General features: G+C 42.5%; 1 protein-coding gene across 1 annotated transcript in view; it reads right to left on the bottom strand.

The window, feature by feature from the left end:
- The window catches only part of LOC109913409 (nuclear receptor subfamily 1, group d, member 1), a 58,094-nt gene that overhangs the window by 38,702 nt on the left and 2,983 nt on the right, over window positions 1–16,409 (bottom strand). Inside the window, exons 2-7 of the mRNA XM_048614418.1 lie at window positions 16,206–16,337; window positions 10,400–10,678; window positions 8,850–8,938; window positions 7,197–7,341; window positions 4,524–5,182; window positions 1,771–1,956 (exon numbers count right to left, since the gene is read on the bottom strand). Coding sequence (XP_048470375.1) covers window positions 1,771–1,956; window positions 4,524–5,182; window positions 7,197–7,341; window positions 8,850–8,938; window positions 10,400–10,678; window positions 16,206–16,337 — 1,490 coding nt within the window. The remainder of the gene's footprint in view (window positions 1–1,770; window positions 1,957–4,523; window positions 5,183–7,196; window positions 7,342–8,849; window positions 8,939–10,399; window positions 10,679–16,205; window positions 16,338–16,409) is intronic.

The raw sequence follows: 16,409 nt of genomic DNA, 5'->3' as shown, positions 1-16,409 counted from the left end.
CAAGCAGCATCAGAGGAGCAGGAAAGCTGATGTTTCGGGCCTAGAAACGTCAGCTTTCCTGCTCCTCTGACGCTGCTTGGCCTGCTGTGTTCATCCAGCTCTACACCTTGTTATCTCTGCCCTTCTAATGATTCCGCTTGCCTGAGAATTTATCCCCTTACATGAGAAGTTGCTTTGGACCCCTTTACATCAGAACATGTCCTCAGTTAACATTAATCTTGCTCCTTGCTTTCCTGCTTTGTCACTCAACTCCATTCCTCCTATTACCCCGCTTTGTGCTCTGGGTACAAGGCATTGCTCAGGTTTTCCCTCTGCCCCTTCCTAGTTCCTGAGAATTGCTGGTCAGGATCCTGTGCCCGAGAGCATGTGTACTAACACAAGAAACAGGAGGAGGAGGAGGCTATTCAGCCCACTGGGCCTGCTGTGCCATTCAACACAATCATGACTTTCTTCAACTCCACTTTCCTGCCTACTCCTCATTTCCCTTGATTCCTTGAGAAACAAAAAATTGGATTATCTCAGCCCTAAATATATTCAAAAATAGTGCATCCTCAACTCTGTTGGGTACAGAATTCCAAGGATTCACAACCCTTTGAAGGAAGCGCTTTCTCTTCATCTCAGTCTTAAATGATCAGCCTCTTATCCTGACAAGGTGACCCCATGTTTTAGATCCCCTGCCAGTGGAAACTATCTCAGTGTCTACCCTGTCAAACCCTTTCAGAACTTTAAACTGAAACAGAAATTGCTGGAAAAACTCAGCAGGTCTGGCAGCAACTGTAGAGAGAAATCAGTGTTAACGTTTCAGGTCGAGTGACCCTTCCTAAGGAGGGCAGGGCAGAACGATCACAGAGTCGGACAGGAACTTCCAAGAAATTTTCCATTTGTACCCTGAATTGACCTGGTTTTTAACTCTTCTTTTAAATTTACCTGTCGTTTCAGCTGGTTTTTGGTTGGGACAGAGAGTCGCTAAGTTGCCATGCACCAGGCATAAACTTGTCAGGTCGGCTAATGTCATAGTTGTGTGCCTGAACTGTCTGGAATGCCCTTGGAAGATCCACTGTCATCGATCCTTCCTATTGGCATTGGTCTTAGTCACTGGTGCCATGTGGGACCCAAAACGTTAACTCTAATTTCTCTCCACAGATGCTGCCAGACCGACTGAGCTTTTCCAGCAATATCTAATTTTGTTTCTAATTTACAGCATCCGCAGTTCTTTCAGCTTCCCTTCAAAACCTTGGTACGCTTCAATGAGCTCATCCTTCTAAAAGCCATGGAACATTAATATACTGGGACATCAGTTTGCATATAGCCTGAGTTACCATAGCAATGCTACTGCCAACTGTTGCAGACCATATCAGAGGGATATCTGATTCAGGCGCGAGCCCTGATAGTACATATCCCAACATCATTTCAATACTGTCCATGGTTAATGTTTATCCTACTAGCACAATTCAGTGTGATTCCAAATTCATAACAGTGTGGAGAATCCCATTACCCGAAAGAATGGATAACTGAAATAAAACTCCAGCTCAAGCAAACTGCTGAATGGACCCAAAACTGACCCTGCTCAATTACTGCCATTGTCTTTATTCTTGAGTGGAGTAAACTAAGTTGAGTAGCTGATTAATTTGTGCTTTCCCAAGCTCGGTGATAAGACCCTTTCTCAAACTGGAGATTTGAGTTGGAATCTACCTAACCTCTGTTATCTACCTTTTCACAATTACAAATAGCATTCACCTCAAACATAGATCTTTGAATCCTGTTACTTACCTCAAAGGTGCCAGCTTTCAGCAGAATGACCTGGTCATGCTGGGAAAGGTCCTTGAAACCAGGAATGAGCTTTGCAAACTCAACCACTTCTTTGACAGCTGGTGTGAAGCTCAAGGAAAAGTCCTCCCAGATCTGTTGCACAGATCGACTGCCATCTACATGTGGCCGAATGTTCATTGGGCAGGCCTATTGGGGTGAGAAACAAATGTGGCACTTACTTTATCTTGACATTTCCAGCCCATCACTAGGGCTCACTTCTTTGAACACTCTCTGACACAGTCTCAGTGCAAGAGGTTGACCAACTAACCACAATGCCACTGTCAAGCCAAGACAGGCTTACAACATAGTGAGCGGGACAGTGAGTGTTCTGTCGCTTAGAGCTGGAGCAGTCTCCTTCCATGCTGCATGTCTGTTAATTGGCTGGCTGATAGCACAAAGTTACTGGGAATATATCAGGCACCAGTGGGAATTTACTTTGCGTGTTCAGAACCGTGCAGCAAGCCCTTGATCTAATGCCAAAACCCTCCAGAGGCAAGTTCATTTTATTTCATGAATGGTTGTAAAATGGAGGTTATTCTCTCTGTACCATGCTTGCAGTTCCTGAATGGATTCTCGTATGACTGAACAACATGGAGAAACGGAACATTCCAGAAAACATAAGTAACAGAAGAATGTCATTCCATCCCTAGAATTATTGTTCAAGTGATTATGCTAAAATCACCGACCAAAGATTTGTCAAAACAACAAACAGATTAGAACGCATTTCTCTTAAATCAAAATAATTGTAATTTTAAGCACTTTTCCATCTAAAACCACCATTATGCTTTAGAAGAATCAATATTCTACCTGACAAGTGTTCAGAGCGTAACTGGACAATTGCTAAGGTATGGACTGCAGAGATTCAAGAAGACAGCTCACTACCACCTACTCAAGGGAAACTAGGGATGAGCAATAAATGCTGCCTCAGCCAGTGATGGCCACATCCCATGTGTTAATAAAAAAAACAGCTGTCTCCAAGCCTAGGGAGCAACTGCACTCAACTGTTATTTATGGCCATCATGTATTATCTACAGATTGAGCCAGTGAGAATAATGAAATTCAGTGAATAAGCTAAAAACTACATCACATTGATCAGAGCTTCTGAAATTAATGCTTCAATGTTGCCATTACATTCATTAAAAGAAGCAAGGTTTTGATAGAGTTGGGATTAGAGTTGGGTTTCCCATTTATTGTCGCTTAAGGAAAAATATTCAAAACAAAAGGGATTTGTTATCTCGGGAACAAGAGAATCAAATAACTAAATACAAACTTCAACTTGTTGTGTGCACCTATTCTTTATTCATTCACAGGGTAAGGACATCGCTGGCTAGGCAGCATTTATTGCCCATCCCTAATTGCCCGGAGGGCAGTTAAGAGTCAACCACATTGCTGTGGGTCTGGAGTTACATGTAGGCCAGACCAGGTAAGGATGGCAGTTTCCTTCCCTAAAGGACATTAGTGAACCAGATGGGTTTTTCCAACAAATGATTCACAGTCATCATTAGATTCGTAATTCCAGATATTTTTTTGAATTCAAATCCCACCATCTGCTGTAGCAGGATTCAAATGTGGGCCCCCAGAACATCATCTGGGTCTCTGGATTAAGGGTCCAGCAATAATACCATTAGGCCATCACCTCCCCAGGCAGAGCAGTAAATTTTCAGAGGTGTAAGAATAAAGCAGGGGAGGGGTATGGGTCTGACTGGATTGTTCTACTGTGAGCCTGCATGGACCCAAAGGGCCATACGCCCTCCATTTGTGTCAATATTATTCCATGACTTTGCACTGAATAATTATGGAACAAATTAAAGTTATTTTGCAGGAAATAATATGCTGCTGAAAAAGAGAAATGGAATATAAAATCAAAATAAGGCTTCTGAGGTGTTTCCAACATGGATGTGAAGTAACTCTTATGTCAACATCAGGTTCATTTCTCAAATCTATAAGTTCAGGGAAACCACCACCACTGGTCTCTCTAGGACTACAGCAACTTTAAGGGAGGTTGGTTAGCTCAGTTACCTGGATAGCTACTTACACTGCAGAATAATACTAACAGTGTGGGTTCAATTCCTATTCTGGCTGTGGTTACCATAAAGGACTCTACTTTGCACCATCTCTCCTTGCTTGAGGCATAGTGACCCTCAGGATAAACCATTACCAGTTATCTCTATCTCTCTAGTTGGACAATGTCCTAACTACATTTTTCTAAAATACAGACTCTTTTTTGAAAAGCAAAATTGAATTCAGTCTTCCCTTAAAAGGGTTTGTACTTTAGGAAGGTTAACTGAAAGACACAATATTGAATGGCTCGTTGGAAACAGATGTTTTTGGTAAAATAATTAAAGAATATGCGCAAATGCAAATTAGTAGCTGGATCAGTGTGATCCGTAAAGAAAGGATGGGCTTGTGGAATATTCCTGTTCTGTTAATTTAGTTTTAAGAGTTCTTGAGGGGCTTTTAAACAGGTTTCCCTGTTTATTTTATCATTGTGCAACTACACATTTCCATTATTTATGAAGGCTGTTTCATCCTAGTACACATGATTGTATCTCTCTGAAGATGTCAATTTCATATTCGATGTCAGCGCTTGGTTTGTTAGAGAGAGAACCATTTATTATCTACAAACGTATGTAATGGGGTTTTTTGCTCAAAGAAAACTTTGAAATGCCTGCCATGTTTCACAACATCATAGTATAAGTTGTGCGATGTCATACCAGGATAACATTGTTTGCTCCTTTCCATGGGCAGGTCCTCCCGTTGCCAGTCTCTATCTCGCCATTGGCACTATACGAGTTTCTAGTGTGTAATTTGTTTCCGTTGGTCTGGTTTTGGTAGTGTCCACTAATGTGTCCATTAGTGTGACCATTTGAGAAAGAAGATGGGTAGCACATCTTCTTTAGTCCACTGTTATTGGTTTTATGGAAAATGTTGTTCTCCTGGTGATAGATGGTATTCATTCCGTTGACGTGGTACCCATTCCGGCAGCAATTGGCATTGTGGTTCATCAGCTCACCGTTGTGTCGGCAGGCAGTGGTCGTTTGCTTTAATTTGTCATGGGCATAAGTGAAGGTCTCCTTATGTGCCCTGGAAATAGAATAAATGACCTCTTCCATCGAGGTTTCGGTGCTGGGACAGTATAACTGCTGTGGGTTGTGTTGCTGCTGGGGATGGAGACTGGGGGATGACCGCTCCTGCTGGGGTGGGTGGGCAGGAGCTGCCAGTGGAGGCTGGTGTTGCCAGTTTTGCTGCTGGGGCTGGATATCATTCTGTAGCTCGCCATTCAGTTGGTTGTTCACCATATTATTCATGGCACTCTGCATTTCTGCCAGCATCCGCTGCTTCTCCCTCTTGGGAATGCGCCCAAAACGCACAGCTAGGGGAAAAACAAAATAACACATTACCCTTTATTGAGCTTGTTTCTTCACGGTTCATGATATCTCTTGGTACTTCTGTTACCCATGTTGAATCCAATCAACCCAACAACATACAGCACACAGATTCTCCTCCAGCCTTCAGTGGGAGACTATGTATAATCTGGTGGTGAACTGGACTACCTTCAAGGAATCAAAGAAGTTAATAAAAATCATTCATTACAGCTCAACTTGAGACCATTAGAGCGTACATGTTGGAGCATGAACTTCTCAACTTGCACACAGTAAATACAAGTAAGTGATTAAAATGAAAAGCCAATTGTGGTATTAAAATTAAGTTTGCAAATTAGGTGCTTGGCTTATTCTTGTCAAGGTGTTACTTTCTCACCACTCAACCTTCAGGCCTACAGAATTATCTGAGGCAGGAAATTCCAATTGTGACGGTGGCTTAAATTGACAAAGCGAAAAGTTAAGGAGAAAGGGGGAATCGGAAAAATGAAATCTTATTGAATCTATGCATTCAGCACTGCCATTCAGCATCGAACATGTAGACTCAATGACAAAAGGGAGAATTACACGGCTACACTAGGAACAGTTTCAGCCTCAGTATTATGCATAAAACTGTGTCCTTGCACATGGAAAGAGACAGGACTTCTCTCTGAGGCAAAAACATATATGTATTCCTTTATGAAAGAAAATTAAGGTGGCCCATCAATTTCTGCTGAATCCCAGTGCTGCTGACCATTCTAACAATGAATTTTTATTAGTTCTCAATCTGAACCATAGCAGACCACTCATCGAAATATTCTTATATGGGACAAACTAAAGAGAAAATAAAACTCAAAGAGAAAGAAATAGCCTGTATGTTTTTAGCAACTTTTACACATCCCAAAGTGGCTTACAGCCAATTAAATAGACTCTGAAGAGCAATTTGTACATGGACGTAAATTCACAGAAATAGCAATGACACAAATAATCGGATAATTTGGGTTTGATGGGTTTTGGTTGATGGATAAAAGTTGGCCAAGGGACTGAGGGAGCTTCCTTACTCTGCTTCACATAGTGTCATGGGATCATTCAGTCCAGGTTAAGGAACAGAAATGTTCAACACCTTACCTACAACAGCACCTTCCAAACCCATGACTTTTACCATCTAGAAGGACAAGGACAGCATGGAAATACCACCAGCTGCAAGTTCCCCTCTAATACCCATACCACCCTGCTTGGAACTCTATCACCATTCCATCGCTATTGCTGGGTCAAAATCCTGGAACTCATTTTCCAACAGCACACACAGCTGGTAGTATTTCCCATGGACTACAGCAGTTCAAGAAGGCCACTGGCTAGCACCTTCCGAAGAGAAATAAAAAGTAGGTATTAAATGCTGGCCCAATCAGTGACATCTACTTTCTTTTATTCACTCACAGGATGAGGGCATCATTGCCCAGAGGGTAGTTAAGAGTCAACCACATTGCTGGAGATCTGGAGTCACATGTAGGCTAGACCATGTAAAGATGGCATTAGTGAACCAGATGGGTTTTTCCAACAATCAACAATAGATTTATGGTCATCATTAGACACTTAATTCATTTTTATTGAATTCAAATTCCAGCATACACCATCGTGGGATTCGAATCCAGGTCCCCAGGACATTACCTAAGTCTCTGGATTACAGTCCAGCCATAACAGCAGTAGCCATTTCCTCCTCTACATGTGTGAACAAATAAAAAAAGTCTCAAAGACAGCATCCCTAACAATGAAGTTCTTCCTCCACGCTGCCTTGAAGTTTCAAGCTAAGTTATGAACTCAAGTATTTTATTGTAGTTGAAGTCCACAGCCTTCTGCCCAAATAAACATACTGAAGCCTGAGTCCAGCTAGTATGGAGTATTAAGGTACATTTCCACTGCTTCATCCAATGACTGCAAGAGGTTGCATAAAAACTCAGTAAAGCAGCAGTTAATTCCTTAAAATATGTACATTAAATGGAAAACAGAAGGGAAAGAAATAAGACTCACCATCCCTGGACATGCCAACAGCAAGACACTTCTTAAAGCGGCACTGCTGACAACGGTTTCTGTTGATTCGCATGATAGTGCAGTTCTCATTCTTGAGGCACTTCTTGTACTGGATGTTCTGCTGAATGCTTCTCCTGAAGAAGCCCTGCAAGGGAGAGATGTCCTGTGTAACACAACCTCCATAAACATTTCTCACTCGGCTGACCCACCAACTGATACAGAGGCTACTCCTGGGTGGAAGCCACAGGGAAGTGTGAATGACCAAACTGCAGATCACCAATAGGGTTTACAACAGCAATGGGAAAGCCAAACCAATGGACACCAACTGGTTAAATGGATCCTAAAGACCATGAAAGCATCACAGCAAAAAGCAGCTTTCACTTTCAGGGCTATGCATGGGACTGTAATTTCAGTGCTTGTTTGCAATCACGCAATCAGCCAAATCAAAAACAAGCTGGACAATGTATTTCTTCCAATTGAGTAGAGTCCTTACCTAAGTTGGCAATGTAATTCATGTTTAACAGTCTGGACTATATCCCTATGACATTTTGTTCCTTTCATTCTCAATCTCCGAACATAGCTGGGACAACTTGAACCATGTCCGCAGTCTATCTGTTGCAGGTACACCTGCTGAGTTGTTAGGAAGGGAGTTCCAGAATGCTGCATTCTTTATGCTCAGCCACTTAGCCTGCCAACAGGCTGATCATCTCATTCATTAAAATGAAACGTTCTACTGCCTTGTACATGAGAATATTTAGATATGCAAACAAATATCTGACATTTACACAGGCTTAAATGCATGCACATACATGTATACATCTTCACATGCTTGCATTTATGCTGCATATGTGCCTTAATCCTAATATCGTTTTGAAAACAGTGACTATACTAAGCTCTGCAAAATGTGCTACTGCATTAAAAGTGCTATATAAATCTAAGTTGCTGTTGTTGTTATGTCGGGAATCATATGTGACTTGTGGGTCCTGGCCTCATCCGACATTTCCAGGTGAACATTTCTCACTGGGGTTCCCTGGCTCATGAGTAGGAAGCCGAAATCTGGCAGATTTTAGCTGGGACCAAGAAAAGGTAATATCCTCCCCAGCTGAGATGGGATGAAAACTGGAAAACTCTTTCAATGGCAGAAGAGTATCTCATGTGATATCTTTGCTAACTGAGCCACGAGGAACCATATTATGTATGGTTAGATAGGGAGAAACTTTTCCCCTCAGTAGACAGCTCAATAACCAGGGGACACAGTTTGAGATTAAGGGATAGGAGGTTGAGAGGGGACTTCAGGATTGTTTTCTTTCACCAAGATAACAGTGGGTATCTGGAACTCAATGCCTAAAAGAGTGGTATAAGCAGGAATACACAAGAGACTAAAGAAGATTAGACAATCGCCTGAAAAGCCATAGCATGCAAGGTGGCAGGTCAAGTGCTGGAAAATTTATTTATCAATTTATTTATTCTAATAGATAGACACTTGATGACCAGCACAGACACAAGGGGGGAAAGGGCCTTTTTGAGTGCTGTAAAAACTCTATGACACTGTATCCACATGCTGATATCTGTGCATATGTATGTATTTGTGTGAGTTGCATATGTTGATGCATGCTGGCATGGCCCGCTGCTGTACAGGTGGGTACAACTTACCTTACACCCTTCACAAGCGTGCACACCATAATGGAAACCAGAGGCTACATCGCCACACACTTTACACAGCAGAATCATTCCACTGATTTCTGGGAAAAAGGAAAACACGTAGAAACAATGAGAGATTTATTCAAAATGTAAACTGCTCATTATGCAGTCATTTTTAGAGAACTGTCAGTGTCTAATGCCTTTAGCACTGGCTTTAAGGAGAGTCAATGAGAGAACAGGGGCCCGCAATCAAGATGTGATCTGAGTGACCTGACACAGTATGGAACTCCGCCAGATGGGCTAAGAACGAGAGCCAGAAATGAGTCCTTGATCTGTGCTGTTGGCTTACCGTAGCTGGAGTTGCTGTAGGGTTATTACAATCGGGCACAATGACTCCCAGATTAAGGAAGCCAGGATTCCTTCTCCCGACTGCTACACAGGGAGCTTGACTGGAAGATGTGAAAGATGCACATCTGTTGCCAGGTTGCAGTTCCCACCCCTGTGTGACTGACTGCCGATTCCTGCAGTTTAGCCTGTGTATTTAAGAAAGAATACTCGGGCAAGGTGCAGGCCAGCAGCATTGGGAAAGCACCCAGCAGAGGTCAGCAGAGAAAGGGGTGTAATCGATCATAAGGAAGAGAAGATCCTTGTCATAAATAATCTACAAAACTGCCTTTGAAGTCAAAATGCAGCCATCAGATAACAAACAAGAATTAATATTTATTCAAGAAACAGTCATTAGCACTAAGTGCTTTGCCTTCGGGTTATGCCTATTAATTCATCTCCTTGATAGCAGGAAAGGGCTTCCAGCTAAAATTAGTAGGCCCACAGATGTTTGGAAGGTAATTTCCTATATTTCGTCAGAAGTTGGAATCAACATCTTCATCAGGTCTCCCACCGGTAATGATCCCTCGAAATGATTTGTAAAATGGATCATTCTGGATAGATCCCATTATGTTAAACACATAGCAACATGCTCTATCCCTGCATTTGGGATGTTCCTTTCCAGCAGGAAGACGGAAAATAGTGGATCTCCAACAGGTTCTCCCCTGACCCTGGTCCCATATCTGGAAATTTTTCTCTTGGACAAGAGACACAATTACTTCCAAGACAGTATTTTCAAATGCAATTTCAAAAGGCTTAACTGAGAGAGATGAAGTGTTTCTGATGAAGGGAATGAATGTTCAGTTTCTCTCTTTTTGAATTTTTTTCTGCAATTTATATTTATAAATTAATTAATAATTTACAACTGTACACCACATAAAAGGATGTCTCTAAGCATTTTACAACACTGAGAAGAGATTGAGAGAGTATGTGGGGCCAGAGAAACTGAAAGCACAGCTTAAGATGTTGGTTTCTTTTAGAGAAAAGGTGAGGGAGCTAGAAAAGCCATCGGGTTTTGGGAAGGCTTCAAATAGCAAGAGCATAGTGATTGAAATGACTGGTCTTCAACATGTCATTGCCTGGACACATTACAAGTTATTTTTAAATTGAGAGAATGGAGAGGCCATTCCACTGAATAAGATGAAGCAGAGGGAAGAAAAGACACCAGGATTACTTACTGGTAATGCCAGAGCTGTTTTTAGTGGTGGAAATGGTGTTCCCATCATCTGTGGAAAGCTTCAGGTTGCTGAAGGGCCCAATGGTTGGACAATCCTCTCCAGATCCTGAAGAGTTACTCTTGTAGTGTTTGCCATCCTGGGAGCCAGAGCTGTTAGGTGATGGTGGCAATGGGGAACATGACTGAGACACAGACTGGAAACTGCTGTTGGAATTATCACTGTACAACAGTACTGGACTTGAAGAGGTACTGTTTGGTCCAATATAAGTGATTACTCCACCTGCAATGGGATGATAGGAAGATAAGCATGAGTTATAGAGTCACACAGCACGGAAACAGACCCTTCAGTCCAACCAGTCCTTGCTGACCATAATCCTAAACTAAACTAATCCCAAATGCCTGAGCTTGGACCATATCCCTCCAAACATTTCTTATTCATGTTATACTACTGAAATGTAATAACTGTAAGTAATCTAGAAGTAAATCTAGAAATAAGCCTGAAATCTCAGCAGCAGCTGCAAGATCCACGCTACTCTCAGACCAGCATTTTAGTTCATGAAGTCACAAGATTTTTCAAAACACTATAGTGCTTCTCCAATGGTCTGACTCTACTAGGTTAGGAAATCAGCCGAACTTCATACCTTGGTCATCAAATGAGGATATTATCAGGCTTATCCATGGTGCCTTCTGTGACCAAATAGCATTTGGTCACTTGCTGTAAAGATTCTTTACTTACTGTTCCTATAGCGTGGTTCCCAATCCACATTGATGAGTCAGTTGACCCTTACTTTCACATGTAAAACCACTTGCCTTAAAACTTGAAATAGCTTTTGTGGGTCTGGTGGCATAAAGTTAGGGAGCCAGTGAGCTGATGTTGATGTTCGGGCACCGGAACTACAGAAGCATTAAATGTTAAACCAAATACTAAAGCACTAATATCACTGCCATTGTGGGCAAGGTATCAGTGAATTGCCCAATGTCACTGGAAACTCCACTCACACAAAAGACTCAACATCGCCAAGAGAGGAAGAAAAAAATTGGCAGAAAAAGAATATTGGAAATCACATAAATAGACTTTCATTCTATGAAGGAAGGGCAGGAACAATGAAACTTGCCCCAGGAAAAACAGCAAAGAACAAGATTTGGCACAAATGCTTTCTTCTTTGTATGGGAGTGCACTTGCAAACAGATTGGCTGTGGTATCAATTTTAAAGCTTTTGGTTTGAAGTCAATCCAACCGACAAAGTACCCAAAAGTATCGTGCCCTTCTTACAGTCATTCCTGCCTAACCAGTGTCCTGTTATTAGTCTTGTCTAAGCCGAAGAGAAAGGAGAATCAGCATTGACACAGATGCACTGCAGATACTGGAAGTTTGGAAACAAAAACAGGAAAAGCCACAATTATTTTGCAGATCAAGTAGCATCAGTGGAGAAACAGAAATCAGTAAATCGACATTTGAGACCTGACATGTTTGCCTGCAGATGTTGCCTGACCTGATTTGTGTTTATTGTGGACAGGGATGGGGTTTTCAGGGCCGTCACGTATCATTGTAGAATTCTGGTGATGACTGGTCATTACTGCAAAATCCCAGCCTGAATCCTAACATAAAAGCTCACGCACCCTGTGACCAAGCTGCAGTTTTATTATACTTAGCCTTGCCAAGGCTTACATGTTTACGGTTTCACCATTGGGATTGCTGCCAACTGTTTGAGGCTCATTTGCAGCAAAACAAAAGTGCAGCAAAACACTTTATGGGGCACATCACAAAGCTGGGTCTGGCTGCAAACTTGGGTATTTGAGATTTGTGCAAAGCTTGCTGCTCTGCTGCAGAAAACCTCATCCATGCCTTGATTACCTTGTGGCTCAATTACCCCAATGCTCCCCTGGCTGACCTCCTACCTTGCAGTTTTTCTAAACCTGAGCTTACCTAAACTCTGCTGCCCATATTCTCATCCCGTTTATCCACTACACGCGTGCTCTGTGACACACATTGGGCCTGGCCTGGTGAGAACTCGGTTTTAAAATTCTCCTCCGTGTTTTTGTATCGGTCAATGGTTTCACCCATTCCTATGTCCTTATCCTCCTCCAGCCCTACATACTTTGATTCTGATCTCTTAAGCAGCCCCAGTTTACATCACAGATTGTGCCTTCAGCTGCCTAAGCCTTTATGCTCTTTAACTCACTTCTGGAATCACCTCTCAACATCTCCTTTAAGACTCTCCCAAAACCTAGCTCTGTGACCAAGCTTTCAGTCATCTGTGCTAACATCACAATTATGAGACATTTGGGGAATTTCTTTCAATTCTCTCCCTCCCAGAATACCTGTGGAACCTGGGTCACTGAATTCATTCGAGGCTTAGTTTGATGGATTTTTAACAGACAAGGGTATCTAAAGTTTGGGGGCAGGGGGGTGCAGACTGGAAAATGGAGTTGAGGCTACAGCTATATTTATATTCGGTGGTGTAGCAGACCCAGGGCTGGATGGCCTAGCCTTGCTCCTAGCTCCTATCATCCCTTGCAGAATGACTGTGTAAGCAATGTACCAGAGAGCTGTGTGCACACATGGAACCATAATTTTAGCAGAGGCTTAACACCTAGTGTTACAAGAATCAGAAGAGCCATGCTCACTGCTCCATGTGACATTTATATTTTGAGCATTACCTTTATCATTTCCCTCAACTGCTGATGAGAAATTAGTGCAATTCCCACATTTGTGCTATGGCTCTAACTCAGTCAGAATAGTATTATTCATGAGATAGAGTCATACAGCGTGGAAACAGATTCTTCTGTCTAGAGACAGTAGGAATTGCCAATGCTGGAGTCTTGAGATAACAAGGTGTAGAGCTGGATGAACACAGCAGGCCAGGCAACAGCAGAGGAGCAGGAAAGCTGACGTTTCGGATCTGGGCCCTTCTTCAGAAATTTCTGAGCCATTGACCCCTTCTTTCAGGTTCAAACGCATTGCCAATTTAACCCACTTCGAAGTGCAGTGAGACTGGGATATCAGTATATGGGAAGCTGTGGATTCAAAACTGATCTTCCTACCAAAGTGAATCATTCCAGTCACCCAAAGCAGTGCAAGTGACATTCTCTTTTAGTACTATGGTCCATGCTTGGGAAATGCTGGCACAATGGTAATGTACCTAGAATAACAATCCAAGGACTCAGCCTGATGTCCTGGGGACATAGATTCAACAATTTGGAAAGTGGAATTTAATTTTTTTTAAATTTTATAATGGGCAGTTGCCCAAATGGTGACTGTGTACAATCAATTTGTTGATTTCCATCTAGTTCACTAATGCCCTTTAAGAAGGGAAATCCTTAACACCTACATTTGACTCCTGACCCACAGCAATGTGACAGTAAACTGCCCTTTGGATGATTACAACACAATACAATATCCTTTTAATGTCACGTGTGCCCCATTGCAGGAGTATAGTGAAAAACATTTACAATGCCAGCCTTCTTATGGCAACATCTTAGGTACAAGTACCTAGGTACAATTCTTAGATACAGCAGAGGAATAAAAGTTGTTGCATTACTTACAGAGTTGAAAAATAAGTTAAAAGTAGGAAAATATTAAAGGGTTAACATTACAGTAAGGTAGGAAATTTTAAATAGATATTACAGTCTAGCAGCTCAGCGCAGGGCAAATGCCGTCCCAGCCAATGATCTGCGCATCCATGAGCTAATAATAAAAAAAAATTATTTCATTGCAGACTTTTGTTAATGCTTCAAATTAAACATTACATCCTACATAAAATGTAAATTGAAGCGTTGGTCAGCTATTTGACCTCAAGGGGCATCACCAATTCCATTTTAACTCAATCTCTATATAACATGCCATCCAGTGAGTCACTACAGTAGAAGTTCCTTTTTTCTCTCTGAAGTCCATAAGGCCAGGACCAGAAACAGACCATTTGGCTCATCAAGACTGCTCTGGCAATCAATGAGACTGCAAGACAACACGAACTGCTCTTCAAAGGGAATTCTCTGATGTTGCTTAACCCCTTTGTGTATTTTGTACCACATCCTACATGGCAATCTATAATGCAGCAATAGCAAAACTGTATTCTATGCGGTTGTTGACTTGTTCACCGAGCTGGCTTGTTTTTGTTCAGATGTTTAGTCACCATGCTGGGTAACATCATCTGTGAGGCCTCCGACAAAGTGATGTTGTTCTACTCTGCTTGGAATTTATACTGTCCGGTCTGTTATGGTGAGTACTGTCACTTCTGGTTTTGTTCTGTATGGGTTTGTATATGGGGTCCAATTCTATATGTTTGTTGATTGCATTATAGATTGAGAAACATGACCCTAGGAATTCCCGTGCGTGTCTATGTTTGGCTTGGGCTGCTATGGTTACCTTGTCCCTTCATTGTCCGAGTGTACTGATATTAAGGAGAGTTTGTCGTGTTGTTTTTTTAATGAAGGCCATCAGTTTAACTGGGACAACGTATCCAAAGTAGCCCAAGCCAAACATAGACACACACGGGAATTCCTAGGGGCATGGTTCTCCACCTATAATACAATCAACAAACATATAGAATTGGACCCCACATACAAACCTATACAGAACAAAACCGAAAATGCCACTACTCACCATAACAGACCGGACAGTATAAATTCCAAGTGGAGTAGAATAACATCGCTTCATTGGAGGCTCCACTGATAATGTTACCTAGCATGGTGATGAAACGTCTGAACAAAAACAAGCCAGCTCGGTGCGCAAGTCAACACCCTCACCCACTATCCGAGCTCCAGATCTTTGCTAAAACCTTAAAAGTATTCTATGCCTAACACTTGCCCTTAATGGTATAAAATCCATTGATGTTGAACTACAGGAAAATTGTAGAAAATGCTTACAAATGGTTGGGAGGGTGATTGTGAGTAATCAGAATGTTTGGGGACCCAAGTTAATACAAAGGTTTTAATTTGGTGCAGTAGACCAGTCGGCCCCTCAAGTGTGGTCAAACATTCGAGAAGACAGTGACTGATCTTGAATAAAATTTCATTTTTCCTGTCGACCCCAGATACCCATTGACTGCCTTGTTGTCAAGAGTCTGTCTAGCTCTGCCTTGAAAGTATTCAATGAAACGAAAATAATATGAGGAAGGGTCACTGGACGTGAAATGTTAACTCTGCTTCTCTCTCTTTACAGATGCTGCCATCCCAGCTGAGTTTCTCCAGCAATTTCTGGTTGGGCAAGAAAGTCAATTCTCTCTGGAGTGTCAATGCCCAGAAACGTACTGGATCTGCAATTGAGTCATTAAATATTAGGCCTGGAAGAAACCCAGAGGAAATGATCCAGTCACACGGGCCTCAGTTCAGGTAACAAGGTGTAGAGCTGGATGAACACAGCAGGCCAAGCAGCTGTGTTCATCCACCTCTACATCTTGTTATCTCAGATTCTCCAGCATCTGCAGTTCCTACTATCTCTGAGTTCAGGTACACGTTTGCCAGAAATGTTGGTGTAATCCAAACACCGCCTTGTGTTTGTTTAATTCCCAGCTTTACAGGGCTCCACCAGCACAGCGTGTTAATGTAATAGAAAGGCAAAGCTGTACATCGCCTCGCTTTCCCGGTACCCAGTGATGAAAGGTTATTCCTGAGACGAGGATATTAATAGCATTTGTGGGGGTTGAGTCACGGGCTGTTTCCACGTGTTGGCTGCAAACTCGCGTGTCTCAGCAACGGGACCACCACCCGCCCCCGTCTTCAGACAAAAATGCACGTTGTTAGGACGAGTGACTCACGAGAGCTGGGTCCCCCGCCCCATTGAGAGAAATATCGCCCGCAGCACTCACCGTACTGTCCCAGGAAATGTATATGTATGGTATTCCAACTGGGAACGGGGGGGGATGTAAGGGGAGTGGGGCTGGAGGAGGTGTGAGTGGGGCTGGAAAAGGTGTGAGTGGGGGGAGGAGGTGTGAGTGGGGCTGGAGAAGGTGTGAGTGGGGGGAGGAGGTATGAGTGGGGGGAAGCGTAAGGGGGGGATGTGAGTGGCGGGA

Source organism: Rhincodon typus, chromosome 30, assembly GCF_021869965.1.
Source record: "Rhincodon typus isolate 14 chromosome 30, sRhiTyp1.1, whole genome shotgun sequence".
NCBI classification, from domain to species: Eukaryota; Metazoa; Chordata; class Chondrichthyes; order Orectolobiformes; family Rhincodontidae; genus Rhincodon; species Rhincodon typus.
This window is presented reverse-complemented; position numbering and strand designations above follow the sequence as displayed.